The sequence below is a fragment of the Sycon ciliatum genome, chromosome 3 (assembly GCF_964019385.1).
Source record: "Sycon ciliatum chromosome 3, ocSycCili1.1, whole genome shotgun sequence".
NCBI classification, from domain to species: domain Eukaryota; kingdom Metazoa; phylum Porifera; class Calcarea; order Leucosolenida; family Sycettidae; genus Sycon; species Sycon ciliatum.
The window spans coordinates 10358694-10376580 of record NC_088645.1 but is presented as its reverse complement, the minus strand read 5'-3'; the positions used below and the strand labels follow the sequence as shown (position 1 = coordinate 10376580).

The following is a 17887-nucleotide window of genomic DNA, read 5'->3' as shown; positions in this document are numbered from 1 at the left end:
CCATATCAGCTAGCTTTGCATCGCTATCACGCAGATCATTGTGGCCTCGCTTGATAAGTCCACCTTTCGGGCAGTCAAGGCCATGCTGGAGAGAGAAAGGCTTCCCGCAACCATCAAATTGCGCTGGCAGGGCAAGCGGCTGCCGACCATAGCGGATGGCAAGTTGATCGCGGAATTCTGTACTCGACAGATCATACCCCTCGCGCTTCAGGGGCAACACCGTAAGCCATCCGGAGGCATTTCCCCGTACGATGCGGGAGAGGGTGCGCTCCTCGAGCTGTGGCAGGTCACTGAAAATTGATTGGCTGATTTCAGCGGAAATCACATCTCGTTCCCTGATGATTTGGCTTGTGATGCGGCGACAGTGAGCGCTGTGATCATTTACGTTTACGGGGTTACCAGATTGGATTGAGTTGCGCAGGATGTCAGTAGCGTTTCTCGAATTCTGGTAAGCCTGGGGTGCTGTGTGGACAGGATCGGCCAAAGCCAAGCCACCATACTTGACTGGCAGGGTGAGGAGCTGGTGTTCCCGAGGAAGAACCTCCCGCCCAAGGATGGCTGGGGCAAATTGCTCCAGGATGACGTCTCGAAGCGGAGCAAACTCCTCCTCAAGACCCTGGACAACACGCTGCAGGTATGACCACTCACATGAGAGCGAGCGATTCAACGCACAATACGCCGACTGGGGGTATTTCCTGGCAGCAGCGGCAAGGCAATTGACACTGCTCACCCACGTCTCCACTCTCTCCTTGACAAACGATCTCACTCCGTCAGGTTCACCGATACAGCCTCCTCGGAAACGGGCGGATGTGGCTACTTGGATGTTCAGATCCCCAAAGATATCATTAGCTTGCTGAACGAGATCCGGGGAAACAATAATGATACTCTTTGTCGGCTCAACTTGGTAGCCGAAAGCTTCACCCTGATCGATAAGGCGGTCGAGCCACTTCCTGATGTTGCGCAACCGTCCCGCACAAGAAGAATCATCAGCGTACCAGTTTTGGGTGTGCTGGCTGGGTTCCTTCAAACTCTCAATCAGAGGGTGCAGACCAATGGCATACATTAGCATAGCCAGGGGACATCCCTGAGTAGTACCTTCCCGGCTGAGAAGGGTATGGACCTCGGATGTACAGGAACCTTTCAAGATGATCACAGCGTACCCACGGTAGGCGTTGAATAGAAACCTTGCGCATCTCGGCCAGAGCACTCGGCAGTTCCATAGGGCCGCGGGACGGCTTAGCGAGTTAAATGCATTAGCTGCATCGACAAGAAGGAGTCCTTCAGTGTCATCCTCGGTGAAAACGTCGCTCATAGCATGAACAGCTGCCTCAATCCCAGCTTTTGCACCCGAGCATAGCTGGTCAGCCCCACAGACCTCCTGGACATCAATTCCCGTAGCAAGGGCCATGGCCTTTGCCTCAATGCGCTGCCTGCATTCGCCCACTCCGATTGGCCGCACTCCTGGTAGCTTGTCCAGTGCAATGCCTCTCCGAGCAAGGAATGCTCGCATGTTGCACCAGGGCACGATTCCATTTGCATGTCGACGGGTTGAGGCGGCCACAGCTTCCCGCAGGCGACTGCTGGCATTGCCATGGGATAGCAAGAACGTTCTCCACTGCTCAGAGTTGGTCCCACTGGGACCGGCACTGCCGAAGAGTCGTCGGGCCACCTGTTCAATCATTGCACCAGTGATATGAACATCCTCCAGCAGGGGCAGATCCTCGCACTCAAGGAATGCTCTTGGATCGGCGGGTTGTTGCTCCGGGTGTTTCTCTTGCAGCACATCGTTATTATTATTATTATTATTTATTCTTCTTTTACTAGGGAGTTCCCAACAGGCGTCAGCGCCTTTTTACAGGGAACCCTAGGTATAATTTGATGGATGAGCGAAATTCAGCTGGTGAACTAGACATGCGGCAAGCCGGTGGAAGTGTATTCCAACTGGCAGCGCCCAAATAAGAAATTGCACTAAAGCCATATCGGGTGTTAGCGGGGGGCAGAACAAGAGCAGCAGAGACTTGGCCACGGGTGGTGGCTGCAGTGCGAGCACCATGGGCGCGCCATCGTACACGGTCCTACCAAGTGGGCCAGCCTTGCCTTGAGCCAAGTGGGCCAGCCTTGCCATGTACATGTGTGTGTGTATGCACATATGTGTATGTACATGTGTGTATGTACATGTGTGTATGTACATGTGTGTATGTACATGTGTGTTTTTTTACGGGGTAACGGCCTCTTTTGCGGGCAAAATAAAGTCATGTAGACGTGAAAAAAATTGAGATACCATGAAAATTAAAATAGAATTTTATTCAAGCACAATACATTGGGAAACTCCAAGAAATTCCACGTAAAACAGACGGAATTCAGTTTTCAATGGCCGATGCCTACCCCAGCACCATCCTGCGTCGACAGGCCTGTCAGGCGCCTTCTAGACCCGCGTAGCCGGAGGTCGACTGCATGGATCACTGCAAATTGGCTGCGAACTCGCACCCAAGCCATGATGATAGAAAATGGCTTGTCCCACTTGAGGGCGAGGCGACCAGCAAGTCGCTTCTGATAGCTGGCGTATTCGCGATGTAGCACCCCATCCGTGGAACAAACCAGTGGTGTGAACGACCCACGGAGGTCCTCGGAGGCCTGACGATACTTCTTTTTCTTCGCGTTAGCAGCGCGGTTGGAAGTAGCTTCCCAGGATGAATGGGAGTAACTGGGTGCGTTGGCATCAATGATGCGATTATCAAAAACGCCACCCTGTTATCTTCCCACACACCCCGGGCAAGCCAATCTGCCCGAAGAGCAGGCTGCCCCGTCCGATCACCCTCCGGCACCATGATCGGCTCGACGACAACACCACCGAATGCCATATCAGCTAGCTTTGCATCGCTATCACGCAGATCATTGTGGCCTCGCTTGACAAGTCCACCTTTCGGGCAGTCAAGGCCATGCTGGAGAGAGAAAGGCTTCCCGCAACCATCACATTGCGCTGGCAGGGCAAGCGGCTGCCGATCATAGCGGATGGCAAGTTGATCGCGGAATTCTGTACTCGACAGATCATACCCCTCGCGCTTCAGGGGCAACACCGTAAGCCATCCGGAGGCATTTCCCCGAACGATGCGGGAGAGGGTGCGCTCCTCAAGCTGTGGCAGGTCACTGAGAATTGATTGGCTGATTTCAGCGGAAATCACATCTCGTTCCCTGATGATTTGGCTTGTGATGCGGCGACAGTGAGCGCTGTGATCATTTACGTTTACGGGGTTACCAGATTGGATTGAGTTGCGCAGGATGTCAGTACCGTTTCTCGATTTCTGGTAAGCCTGGGGTGCTGTGTGGACAGGATCGGCCAAAGCCAAGCCACCATACTTGACTGGCAGGGTGAGGAGCTGGTGTTCCCGAGGAAGAACCTCCCGCCCAAGGATGGCTGGGGCAAATTGCTCCAGGATGACGTCTCGAAGCGGAGCAAACTCCTCCTCAAGACCAATGTACATGTGTGTATGTACATGTGTGTATGTACATGTGTGTATGTACATGTATGTATGTACATGTGTAACTTTTTTTTTTCCAAAAAAAAAATGTACATGTGTGTATGTACATGTGTGTATGTACATGTGTGTATGTACATGTGTGTATGTACATGTGTGTATGTACATGTGTGTATGTACATGTGTGTATGTACATGTGTGTATGTACATGTGTGTATGTACATGTGTGTATGTACATGTGTGTATGTACATGTGTGTATGTACATGTGTGTATGTACATGTGTGTATGTACATGTGTGTATGTACATGTGTGTATGCACATGTGTGTATGCACATGTATGTATGTACATGTGTGTATGTACTGAATGATCTTAATCTACGAACAAAGCTGATCCACCCTCTGTGGGCTCGTCAGCAGAGCACGGAGAAAATGAGGCCGTACCAAGAGTGCATAAACAAGAGTATGCAACTGTGGTTACGGGTCAGTGCGCGGCGCGCCGCCTTCATTACGTAACTTGCCTTCATCACGCTCTGAAAGCATGTATAGAAACTCACAATTTCTCGTACGAGCCCATCTGTTTTGCGCGACTCGTTCCAGTACCTACACGATCTCTAAATTCTGGCGCGTGAAACTCCAGTTCCGTACGAAAGTTCGGTGTTTGATTTTCCGCAGTGCGCGGACTGCAGCTGAATGATGTAATGAAGGCAGCGCGCCGCGCATCTGGCCCATAGAAAAGAGATCACAGTTGCATACTCTTGTTTATGGACTCTTGGTGGTGCCAATGAAAATAGTTTTTCAAAGCGCGATTTAAACCAGACCCGAACATACCTCGCCAGAGTACTCAAACGGACAAGTCATTGGGCTCTGCGCGACTCAAAAACAGTGATTATTACAGATAATGTATGTATCCAATCTGCGGACAGAACTGTTTCGTCCTTTGTGGACTCGTCAGCGCAGCACAGAGGAAATGAGGCCGAACCTGATAGCAATGGAAATAGAAATTTCCAATCAGGCCCGAACGTACCTTGCCAGAGTGCTCAAACTCATAATGTATGTGTCTATGTATATACACCGTACTCAATCTGCGGACAGCATGCTGTTTCGTTCTTTGTGAACTCATCAGCGCAGCACAGAGGAAATGAGGCCGAACCTGATAGCAATGAAAATTAAAATTTCCAATCAGACCCGAACGTACCTTGCCAGAGTGCTCAAACTGACAAGTCAGTGAGCTCTGCGTAAACAGGTGGGTATGTGGCAGCAGATGTGGGATGCCCACATCAGCAATGCTGAACTATTGCGTATATGGGGCGATCAGGATACCATCACCTGTAAGCTTCGGCATCGTCGGCTAGAGTGGCTAGGTCACCTGGCGCGCATGGATGACACCCCCATGCCGAAGTGCCTGCTGTTTGGCCAGCTCCCATCTGTCAGACCTGCCCATGGACCAAGGAAACGGTGGAAGGACTGCGTGTCGGTCGATCTTCGCCATAACCAAATTGTGAACTGGTACCAGACCGCTAACACATCTCGCATGGAATGGCGATGTAGATACCAAGACCAGGATAAGGAACTGGCCGCAGCAGCCCCCGTTGAGTGCCCCATCTGTGGAAAGGGCTGCTCTAGACCAAGCAAACTTAAGGTGGCAGCCTGGTCGTAAAATCACTGAAAACTCGAATTTGTAAATTCATATCGAGTGCTACATCAGTTGAAAGAGCATGAACAGCTGCAAAATCTCTGAAAATTTGGTCTCGATCGGACCAGCCGTTCAAGAGTTATGGCCGAAAATGTGCCCTTGCAAGGAAAGATATTTTTGTTGCACGCTGTCATTTGTTGGCAGCACTGTATTTGAATGTGAGCAGACCGTGCGCAACTTGTCGTATCATGGAAACACGCGAAAGTGTACAGAATTTTGCTCCAAGTCCAAAAATCACGTTTTTAGCCATGTACTGGGCTGCACGGCGGCGGGATTCGCCCGCCGCCGTGCAGCAGGACTTTTGCCAGCACCCTCGTGACGTTGCAGATATGTGGCTTGATTATTGTAGTTGGCGTTGATTTAGTGACTTTGGCAAGTTTGAGTCGTGTCAAGAAGTCAGGAAGGATTCAGTACTAGGCAGTGGTGGAACGTGAGTGGTAGTCTTTGCCGATTTTGGAGGGTATCCTGGATTTGGTTTGAAGCGCTGTTGAAATGGCTTGCTGTGGAGGTCCCAGCACTGGATGTTGTATCAAAGGTACGACCTCGTAGCACGCCCTGAACCTAAAAAATTCAAAAATTGACTTGGGTCTGTGGGAGTCTGTTGCAGAACGCCCACTCCTGCCGTTGTGTCAGATTCCAGGGCCACGTTGAAGGGCCCTATACCACCACCCATGGCTGCTTCTGGACGTTGTTTAAGGTTTGGATCCTGCGCATGGACAGAATTGGCTAGAAAATGTGAAAAAATTGTAAATGTATTTGTTTGGCTCCTGTGTGGCTCGCCAACCGTGGCACTCTGCCGGAATGTTTGAGTTTTTCCGGCCTGTGAAGCCTGTCAGTGAGGCGCAAGAACTTTTAAATCATGTCCAGAAGGCCAGCATAGTGGCAGGAGTGTGTGGTGCAAATTTAACTCAAATCAATTGAGAGACACCAAAGTTACGGTCAATTGAATGCCATGAAATTTAGGACCAGGCTGCTACCACAGCGGAGCGTCGCAAGCCAGTCCAACAGCAGCGTGGTGCATGTCAATGCGCAGATTGTGGCAAATGGTACTGTAGCAGGGGTGGACTCGCTGTGCACAGGTGTCAGCCTACCTCAATCGCCAGCCATCCCGCTCCTTGTAGACCTCGCCAGAACCGCCCGACAACGGATGAACGTGCCAAGTTTCCACTAATGTGTCAGCACTGCTCTTGGAGATTTCGGCAGTCCAGGGACCTGACCCGGCACCGGCGTGTTTGCTCCTCTCCCTCCTCCCGCAAAGGGACCACGTAACCTTTACGGCAGTGGGTCAACAGGACAGGACAGGACAGGGTATGTGTGGGTGTGGGTGTGTGGGTGGATATGTGTGGGTGTGTGGTGGTGGGGTGTGTGTGGGTGGGTATGTGTGGGGGTGGGTGTGTGGGTGTGCGGGGGTAGGGTGTGGGTGGGTATGTGTGGGTGTGGATGTGTGGGGTGGGTATGTGGGTGGATGTGTGGGTGGATGTGTGGGTGGATGTGTGGGTGGGTGTGTGGGGGCGGGGTGTGGGTGGGTGGGGGCGGGGTGTGGGTGGGTGGGGGCGGGGTGTGGGTGGGTGGGTATGGGGGTGGAGTATGTGGGTGGGTATGGGGTGGGTAGGTGGGTGTGGGTGTGGGTGTATTTTTTGTTTTGTTTTGTTTTTACTATGTTGAGTATGTTCACATTTCCAGCTCGATAAAATTAAAAGAAAGACAATGCGTCAATGGTACTGAGACTAGGAAGAACGTGACAACTACATGTACTGAGTAGGGGCTGCACGGAGACGTAGCAGTGATGGTGCAGCATTGATGGCTCTGCCGACGTGAGGTCTCCGGATCACTGCCAAAAACACGCACCAAAGGGTTAACACCAGCGAGTGTGCGGGAGGAACTGTGATACTCTGAACAAGTACAGAGGTTGTGATCAAGAGGGGCATCATCATGGCCGATCATGGCGAGTCGATTGTCCGAGACATTTTTGTTGCGTAGATAGGGATAGACCAGAGCAGAATCATAGCGAGTCGACTGCCCAGAGCCAGTTTGTGCTTCGTAGATGGCAATAAACGTTCGTTTTAAATGTTTGCATTCCCTTGCTGTCGGGAGGCTGGGAAAGAATAACGGCATGGAGGACGTGTGTGTGTATGTGTGTGTGTATGTATGTGTGTTTGTGTGTGTGTGTGCATGCGTATATGTGTGTATGTGTGTGTGTGCGTGTGTGTGTGTGTGTGTGTGTGAGAGAGATAGAGAGATAGAGAGGGTGTGTGTGTGTGTTTGAGTGAGAGAAAGAGTATGTGTGTGTGTATGTGCGTGTGTGTGTTTTGTGTGTGTGTGTGTGTGTGTCTTGGCAAAGTTGACTGTGAGACCAAATGCTGATGCCACAGAATGGAAAAACTCAAGTTCCGACTCAGCCACTTCACGGGAGGGCACCATAAGAGCAGCATCATCAGCAAATTCCACATCCAAAGCTGCAGAACGCTGGTGACACGTGCCACACCAATCAACAGCGAGCTGCGTGTGCGCTGGGGTAATAGTGATCTGCTTTCTGACATCCTGTGTCGCCGGCGAATGCAGTGGCTTGGCCATGTTGCCCGCATACCGAATGACCGCCTTCGGAAGCAGCTTCTGTTTGGTTGGCTGCCGCAGACCAGGCCAGCACATGGACCACGTCTCAGGTGGAAGGACCGCGTTCGGTCGATTCTTACTCTACTCCATGTACCAGAGTGGTACGAATCCGCACAAGAGCGACAAGAGTGGCGCAGCATCTATCTGCCCAGTGTGGACCGTCCTGCACCGGAGCTGGCTGCTCACTGTAACACCTGCATCAAAACATTCACCAAACAGTCGGGTCTTACGCGGCACAAGTGCCTTGGTGAGCGTCGGCTTCCTGTAGAGCTCCAGCGTGGTTCATGGCATTGCAGCACCTGCCGGCGGTGATTTAAAAGTGCGGGGTGCCTGGCTGTTCACCGTTGTCAGCCATCACCATCTACAACAGTGGAGCCAACCGCTACTGCTCACGCCTCATCGCCTCCAGCCCAAGCATCTCTGCCCTCGGCGTCCCCACCCCGGTACGCTGTCTCGACTGAGCGCTGCTGTGATCATCACTGCAGTGTCTGTGGCCGCTGCTGCAAATCGGCTTCAGCCTTCAGCCGCCACAACTGTTGGAGAGGCGAGTGCAGGCCTGTTGATCGTGGTCACTTTCCACATGAGTGCAAGTGTGGGAGACGTTTCCATTGGCTCCGCGACATCCGGCGACATGTCTTGAGGGCGTCATGACTGCACGCTCTCCTCTCCTCCCCCGCATCGGGGCGGCATAGCCAGTTACTGACAGCTGTACACAAGTCGAGGTCAAGGTGTGTGTGCGTGTGTGCGTGTTTGTGTTTTTGTGTGTGTGTGTGTGTGTTTGTGTGTTTATTGACCTGACCAATGCTCTTTACTTGTTGGTCTTTCTGGTTTGTTGATAGTATGCAACGAATACAGGTTCGCGAATGGAAAGTTTGAGGAAAACCCCTATGGAAAGACCGTCCCAGCAACGTGTGACGTTGGATACGAACTGAATCCTTTCGCACTTGCGAAGTGCACCAGCAAGAATGGTGTCTTTGGTTGGTCTAACTTGTACTTAGCACCTCTGGACAAGATGTGTATCAGTAAGTATGATCTGCTGATTACGACTATGGCATGGCACTTTGTTGGATTTTAATTTTACTTCACCAAGCCAACAGGAAATGATACCTTCTCACCAGCCAACGGTTGGCTCTAACAGAATGATCTTGAACTTCTAGATAATTATTTAAAAAAAGATTATGACGATAACTTAAGTAAAACCCACAAATAGAGAAGAGCAAATGAAAAATACATGACTAAAAATAGGTGGGTTCAATACTGTAATTTTGATGACTGACATTTTTAGTGACCAGGGGGTTTCGTGTAGGAAGAGAACAGGAATTATTATTCAAAGTACATTCGATTGGTTTGGATCAAAATTACAGTACTGAACCCACCCATTTTGAGTCATGTATGTGTGATGAAATGACATGAGATGCATAGGTCAATTATTTCTTCTTTCTTGGATCTTCCAATCAGAACACAAGTGCTCGTTCTTCTTGTATTGCTTCCACACCTGCTAAGCTTTGTCTCCACTTGGTGTCCCATGTTTTCTGGAGTAGGTCTTCATAATCAGTATTATCTTAGTTTCATTGATACCAGGCATTCTGTGACATGTGCACAATGTATGCTTATTCCCGTAGCTATGCAGAAGATGTTACTTCAGTAACGTCTGGCGCTAGCCAGGGTCCACACAGCTTTAATTTGGTATTTGTTTGTTTGTGTGTTTGTTTGTTTGTTTGTGTCACGCCTGGCGCTATCCCGTATCTGACGGCAAAAAATCATAGGGATGTTATAAATTTTTCAATTCTCCTATTTTTCAGGCTTATCCTGGGATTCGAACCCGCACTATCGCCCTACATGCATTCCCCCATACACTTCGCATTCATACCCATTTTTGGTGTTCGTTTGTTTGTGTGTTTGTGTCACGCCTGGCGCTATCCCGTATCTGTCCCGTACCGTACCGTACCATTAAACACAGCTGGCCACATACAGCTGGCCGCAATATTCAAATAGGGCTTTCAAACGCAAGATCATAACGTGAAGCAACTTGGAAGAATGAGTATGAATGCGAAGTGTATGGCGGAATGCATGTAGGCAAGAGTGCATAAACAAGAGTATGCAACTGTGGTGATGGGTCAGTGCGCGGCGCGGTGCCTTCATTACGTAACTTGCCTTCATCACGCTCTGAAAGCATGCATTCAAACTCACAATTTCTCGTACGAGCCCATCCGTTTTTGCTCGATTCGTTCCAGTACCTACGCGATCTCTAAATTCTGGCGCGTGAACTCCAGTTCCGTACGAAAGTTCATTTCAAACCAGAGGGAAAGTGCGGTGTTTGATTTTCCGCATTGCGCGGACTGCCGCTGAATGATGTAATGAAGGCAGCGCGCCGCGCATCTGGCCCATAGAAAAGAGATCACAGTTGCATACTCTTGTTTATGGACTCTTGATGTAGGGCGATAGTGCGGGTTCGAATCCATGTAATGGCACTACTACTAATGCCTGAAAAAAATAGGCGAATTGAAAAATTTATAACATCCATTTTCTTTTTTTGCCTTCATCAAGGCGGTAGACGGTGTCTTATTACCCTCGACCGTACCTGTCCCGTACCTGTCCCGTACATGACCCGTACCTGTCCCGTACCATACCGTACAATCAAAGACGGCTGGCCACAATGCATATTCAAATACAAGATCATAACGTGAAGCAACTTGGAAGAATTAGTATGTATGCGATGGGTATCGGGGGATGCATGCAGGGCGATAGTGCGGGTTCGAATCCCAGGCTAGCTCCCCGCGCTTCTCTTACTTTTCAGTTCCCCTTTCATTCTTTTTCTTTCGGCCCTCTAGCTCTATTAGCGCCATGGCTGGCTATCGCCCACATCTCCATTAATTTCATTGGCTAGTGCCACGTGATTGTGAATAAATAATAATAATAATAATAATAAAACAAAAAGTAGAAACTTATAAGAATTTATATCATCCCTATGCTTTTTTTGTCTAGGTCATCAAGGCAAAAAAGCATAGCGTAGGACCCTGAGCTTCCAAGCTCTCTCGTTTATGGCACATATACATTTCAGATGGGCACCAAAAAATAATAATAATTTGATAACCGCAATCAGTACTACAAGCTGGATCGACATTTGTGTACACTGTATTCATGTATTGTAAAACTGTGGAGACAATGTGCAATAAAACGATGAAAAATGTGAAGAAATTGTGTAGAGAAAGAAAGGGATTCAAACAAGAGTTTTGCCGCGTGGTAGGTCTTTGTTACATCTTGCCGTGTTGGAAGCTTTGTACATACGTAAGTTAGACCCTGAGCTTTGTGTTCAGAAGGACAATGTGTTGTCTTTGCAGTTGTTTGGCACTGTTCGTCGTGAAGGTGCGAAATAGATCTCTTGATGTTTCTCTCTTTTTCTTGTCACTACGTTTTTGTCACTTATTGGATTTGCATGCTGTTTTCTTAATTCTTCACATCTATTTTTTCGTGTCACTTCTACACATAATTGGAGTGATATATTTCTGAACTTCTTTTCCTTATAGTTGTAGTCTTTTAGCTTATTTCCATCATTCCCTGTAGTATTTTGACAAGAAGTTAACGAAAACGTTCAATACTTTGACACATGTCCTAATTGGCTGGTGATAACTCTTGCGTAGATGCATGCGTAGATAATACATTTTTTGTAATATTTTCTGCATCCGTCCTACTTTCAAATAATAATAATAATAATAATAATATTGGAAACTTCAAACAACGAAGGGGTCACGGGTAAAACATTTCCGTCTGACAGCTGTTTCGCCTATCAAAGGCTCGTCAGAGAAGGTGATACTGATATTGTAATTGACATGGCATTCTGATTTTATACGGTGTAATTATTATGGGCGCAAGATAGAAACTAGGCAAGGTGTAACACTGAGAAGTTCCAAGAACATTCTCAAAGCCCTTGGTTCTAGGAAAATAGCAGGTGACAAACTGTATTCGTCCAATCTCTGGAGAAGAACTCTCTCTAACGTCTTATAGTCTAAGTTCAACTTTCAGACAAAATTTGAAAAGTTTTATGAATGTTATTTTTATGATGAAGAAAGGAAAAGGATAAAATGTTATGACAAACTGTCCACCAACGTAACCAGATCTTATACAGTCAGCGAGTGCGACAAAATGGCACAAAACTGACAAGGAGTACTGAGACATTCGGCGACCTGACACCTAGCTCCAACACTTCTTCAAGGCGCAAACCAACAACCTTCCAACTTGGAAGGCTCAGGTTCGGAAAGTTCCAAGAGGGGAAGGAAAGCGCAATGAAGAAGAGCACGAGCTACGCATCACGGCAAAAAGTTGGTGGACAGTTAGTCATAACTTGTAACATTTTGTCCTTCTTCGTTTTTGACTTTACAATGTAATTATTGATGATTCTCATCTTCACAGTGGAAATTCTTGATTTCGCTCTTTTTTCTTTTACAGATATCACCCTTGTTGGTGGATATCAAGTTCTCCCAAGTGGTAAGTTCTGTGGACAACTCTGTCATTCTTCCTAATTGCATGGCTGCATGAGGTAAATACTTCCACACCCTAGCAGGGTGTCCGTCTACTCATTGTAAGAACCTTTCGACTTTTTCTACAAGGGTACCTTTCACGGCTAAATTTCTGGATTTATGACAGACACCAACACGCTCACTTGACAAAGGCAACAGCATATTCCCAACAATCTTCCCAACATCATTGTAGCACATTGCTGGCGCAGCACTGCAGCTCTCACCTTCTGCGGACGAACAAGCATTCACTTCTGCTGCCGAAGGTGGAGTTACCAAAACTGCTTGCACGTCGCAGCCATCCTCTTCCGAGGAGCTTGAACTGCACGAAGTTCCAACTTCACTAGCAGCCTCAGCGTCATCATGTGGGACATCGTTTCTCCCCAACAAAAACTGGTCCAGGGAAAGCTGACTGCAAGCTTTCCGCTTTGGTGGGCGTTTGGACATTTCGGACAAGCCAGACGTCAACGGTGTTTCACGAATTGAATTCATTTTTAGAATCTGCCGGTGCTGCTATATACCATGAATGTTACGAGTCCAGCGTACCAATTGTTATGCAATATGTAGCGCGATATAATTATATGGAGTGAGTGAGAAAGCGATTATGTGACTTGTTGTCACGGCCTGCTTGGTCATCATGTACTATGTAGACTCTACATAGGAGCAATCCAGCAAATATGGGAGAGTGTGGTTCTATGAAGATAGCTGACATGACATGACAGGTGGCTGAAAGTGCAAACTGAAAGCTGTGCATCAAAAGGTCATAGCATAGGCACTACTTGTAGGTAGATTATGTACTAGGTCTACACTAGGAAAGACAAGTGATTTGTAGTTGGCTACATGACACCATACCAGTACAGTGATTGAATCATGTACTGTAGTAGTCTACATGTACATGGATAGTCAGTTGCCAGCTAGCCCACATCAAAGAGCACAACGACGATGAGGACCAAAAGTCGCACGAGTCACCTGCACTTTTCGTGTGTTACAACATCGTTTTGACTCGACTGGGCCTACATGTAGCGCCTAGCGCGCCTGGGCTCATGCAAGATTGGGAGTTCAAATAAATTTGTGTACTTGTCTTCAAGAAGTTTACCCTTCGCCGTCAAGCCATCGTGCAATGTTTTCCTGCTGAGTGTTCACCAGCACCTGAGAGATAGGAGTTCTGATTTTCGCGTGTCGCTGGACAAGGAGGCGAGCCCACAGTTGATTGGTCTCAGAACCAAAAGAAATCAGTGATCGCCGCGATAAAAAATAAAAGAGACACCCATCGAAATGACATTGTTTCTTGGCCGGCGACTACATGACTGTAAAGCCGAACGAGACGACACTGCAGAGACACAGCAATGGCCAAGCAAAAATCAGCAACAGTTTCTCCTTCTCTAGAAAGCGAAAACTACAAACTCAGTGACAAGATTACAGAAGAAAGTAATTACAAGTAGTTGAAAAACTCTCGCTCGTGCACCCACGGCACCATGTACTACTCTAGTCCCTACACTCGAGAGCGTACTCTTGATATTGATTTTTTTCCGTAGTACATTTTGCAAAATTTAGGGGGTTCCACGGAACCCCCGGAACCCCCCCCCCCCTGGATCCGCCACTGACACACACACACACACTCACACACACACACACACACACACACACACACACACACACACACACACACACACACACACACACACACACACACACACACACACACACACACACACACACACACACACAGAAACTCACACACACACACACACACACACACACACATACACACGCACAGAGGACGGCGGGCACACCTCGACATACACATTACTTGCACTGACCCACACTCTTCCCCTGTACACCAGGCTGAGAGAGTCACCTCCAGCGCTGGAACTAGGGGAATGCAAGTCAGACTCCTGACTTCTCGAATCTATTCTGGAGTCGTCAGTGAGCTGTTGTCCTCACGCATTGTCTTGTAGAAAGTCCCTCAACAGGCATGGCCACTCGATGACAGTTAGGACGCAACCATCCCCTCCCCCTGGTTCACAATGCTTCAGTCGCATACAGGCTGATACTAGGGACCTTTCGCACCCCGCGTACGGATACGAAACGAATGCTGATTCGTCACCTGGGTTCGAGGATTCGTCAGAGTCCCTGCGGAGAACTCGTTTTCACGAATGGAAGCCTCTTCATTCGTGGCACGCTCCGAATCCGTCAGGTACACATTTATTTGGATAGGTACACATGTTTTGCAAGGTACACATTTTTCCCTTGATTCCATGATCCGTGCACGTGTGCGTGTAAAAACCCGTACGCCAAACTACCGGCGCCCGCGGCCGTATTTGTAGTTGCCATGCAAATTTGCATGACGACTCGCGAAACCTGAAATCTGTTTTCAACGAAACGATTACGAGCCGAATCAAACTTTCATTTCGCATTCGTTTCGTAGCAAATGCGAAAGGTCCCTACTAGTACAGTTGCGCTCGATGAAATCCGACCCGGAGTGCATATTCGGCGCCCTCAACTTGCACGGCCCTTGACCTGGCCCTGGAAGTGGTACGAATGCGGCTGGACGTACACATGTACAAATACAATGATGTAATCGGAACTGGTCCAGGGCGTCAGCTTTGCACTTTGGGTCGGATTTCAGTGAGCGCAACTGTACATGTACAGTTGTGGCAAGTGAAATCCGACACTTGCCATAGGGGACAGCGCCTCAAATGGACATCAATGATGTAATGCACTGCACCTAATTTGTACTATAGAGCCGTATGCATCCCAAACAGGACGAAAGGTCACAGCTTAGATACACACAGTTCACAAACATGGTACACATAAGGAGTATTGGTATCCAATTCCCATTCATTTTTGCCAGCACCTTTTGAACCTTGACTGTGATGAGTACGAATTCTGTCATCGGACAGATAAAGTTGTATGCAGCACATGTACTGTACGTATGCAGGGCTGCAGAGGCTGCAGGATGCACGGTGCAGTCCCTTATGCCAAGTGTCGGATTTCACTTGCCACAACTGTACTTGCCCTGCTACTGTCACTTGCTACTCGGTGTGAAGTCGATAGTAGAGAGGTTCCGGGGTACGATTTTCCGTGTCAAAATCCGTGTGGGCGCTACGGATTTTTTCCAAGAGTGCTCCATACGATTTTTCGGCACGGAGAATCCGTGTGGACTGGCTTTCACACGAACCATGTTTCGTTTGGAGATTTTGCGTCATCGGGTGCAGAAAGATTTTTCGCGTACAAATTTGGTACGAGAAACATGGATTTTCCGCGGGAAGTTTTGATTTCGGTACAAATTTTCAAAATAAAAAGGCATAACGCAGGAATGTGACGTGTTTGCGATCGTAACCTAGGCAATGACGGCAAACACATAAGTTCCGTACCCCGGAACTTTTCACTGCTCGAAAACGACGTATAAAAAATCCGTAGCGCCTCTACGGATTTTGGCACGAAAAATCGTACTCCGGAACCTCCCTAGTTTCTGTCTGTGAGTTCAAGTACAGTAAAACCTGGTGTAAGCGACCTCTGGGTTTGGCAACCACCTGCTCTTAACGACCGTTTTTCCATGCACGGACAGTTCTACACAGACACTGTGGGACCTGGTTCTAAAGACCACCTGGCTTTAACGACCGCTTTTGCTTGCACCGTGGGGTGGTCTCTGAAACCAGGTTTTACTGTACTATCCGTATTTTCATCATCATCATCATCTGCGTTGCCGAAAAAAATAATTATAGTAAAAATTAAAAATAATAATAATAAACGGCATTATGCAGCTGTGTAAGCAGTAGATGCACAGTGTGACTGCCAGGCATCTCTGTCAGATCCGTATTTTGCTTCGGCTAAATGCCACTAGTGTCTTGGAAGTTAGAAGCCTACTTTTTGAGGCCCTCAGTAGGTAAGCATGCCTCGCAGGCACGAAATCGATTTTTCTCCTGACTCTTGTGCTATGATACCCCTCAGAATTTCCCATCTTGCTCCCCCTTATGTTCAGGCTGCCCGTTTCAGAGCCATCAGGTGCCTGATGGTCGTAGCAAGAGTATATAACCCCCCCCCCCCCCCCCCCCAGAGTGTGCAACTCCTGATACCCTTTCTATGGGGTACGCCGCCGGCGAAAACTCACATCACGTGGTGCAGTGTCGCAGTTGTACGTTTCCAGCCTATTTTTAGCGAGCAGCAGAGTACTAAAAAAGCACTCTCTGACAGAAACTCACTGCACGTATGCAAATCCCCAGCATGATCACGGCAGATTTTCGGATTGGGCGCACGCTATCCTACGTTTGTACGTAGTACAAAGGTATCAGAGACACGTGATGTGAGTTTTCGCCGTCCGAGACCCCATATGCAGAGTTGCACACTCTTGGGGGGTTATATTATATACTCTTGGTCGTAGTAATACGTGACAAAGCTTCCAATGTCTCTTGTGTATTCTGTTTTTATTCGTTACAGGAACTCCTCCGCAAAACGTCCGTAAGTGGTATCAACAGTTTAATTAAACAGACAACATTATGATTATTCACTGGTTTGAGACAAAGACACAAACGGGAAAGTCTGAAGAAAAATTTGACTGTCACCACCAGGTGACATTATTACATTTTAGGCTGTGTTTACATGAGAAATTTCAACCCGGGTCGAGTTCAGCCCGGGTTGAAAGTCTGTACGATAGACAAAAGAGGTGAGCGTTTACATGAAGACAGTTTACCCGGGTCAAGTACTGATACCGGTATGCCGCCAAAAGTCCACTTCTACAGTCCTGCATGGTCACGTGAATCCGTTCGCGCGAAATTTGCATCTGCAGTGCTGTTCAAACCTGGCGCGAGATACGCACAGAAGTACGATTGCACGATTTTCTTGACCCGGGTTCATTTCAACCCCCAAGGGGAGGGTTGAAATCAACCCGGGGCGAAATTTCCACCCGGGTCAAGCGCAATGCGTCATGTAAACGCGCCATTCATTTTGTGCACATGGCGGGTTGAAATCTGACCCGGGTCGAACTCAACCCGGGTTGAAACGCCTCATGTAAACACAGCCTTAAGCGGGATTCACAGAAGCTTTTTTGCGATGCGACACGCGATGCGACGCGATCTGCGACGGATGCGTGCGATGCGAACTCGCGAAATACCACTCACAGAAGAAGTCAGTGATGCGACAACATCTTGCTGATTTGGCTACGCCATGATATTCGCGCGGTTTGATACAACTTGTACAAATTTATTTTATTTTTTATTTATTTATTTTTTACGAGAAACCACGAACCTCGAGAACAGAATACTGCATGGTAGAGGTGGTTGCAGACGCAACTGTGGTGGTGAAACTGGAGCATCTCCGCCGACCTGAGGTCTCGGCTTCAGCGACACTTCAGAGCACCAAAAACTGGGGAGGAGTAGGCACAGGGGGGAGGGGAGGGGGGTACATTTATATAGAGGAAGGAAAAACGGAAAGATGATACATGTGATAGAGAAAAAAAAGAAAATTATAGGCAACTCTTGAACCTTTGTACAACTTTGCTGTAGAAAAGGTCAAAATCGTATGCCAAATCGCTTGTCGCATCGCATCGCATCGCAAAAGTTGAGCCAAGCTCAACTTCTGCGATGGCCTG

At 48.2% G+C, this 17887-nt stretch overlaps 1 protein-coding gene across 1 annotated transcript in view; it reads left to right on the top strand.

Moving 5' to 3' along the window:
- The window catches only part of LOC135812834 (uncharacterized), a 93410-nt gene that overhangs the window by 15193 nt on the left and 60330 nt on the right, over window positions 1-17887 (top strand). Inside the window, exons 6-8 of the mRNA XM_065326050.1 lie at window positions 8623-8805; window positions 12230-12268; window positions 16738-16758. Coding sequence (XP_065182122.1) covers window positions 8623-8805; window positions 12230-12268; window positions 16738-16758 — 243 coding nt within the window. The remainder of the gene's footprint in view (window positions 1-8622; window positions 8806-12229; window positions 12269-16737; window positions 16759-17887) is intronic.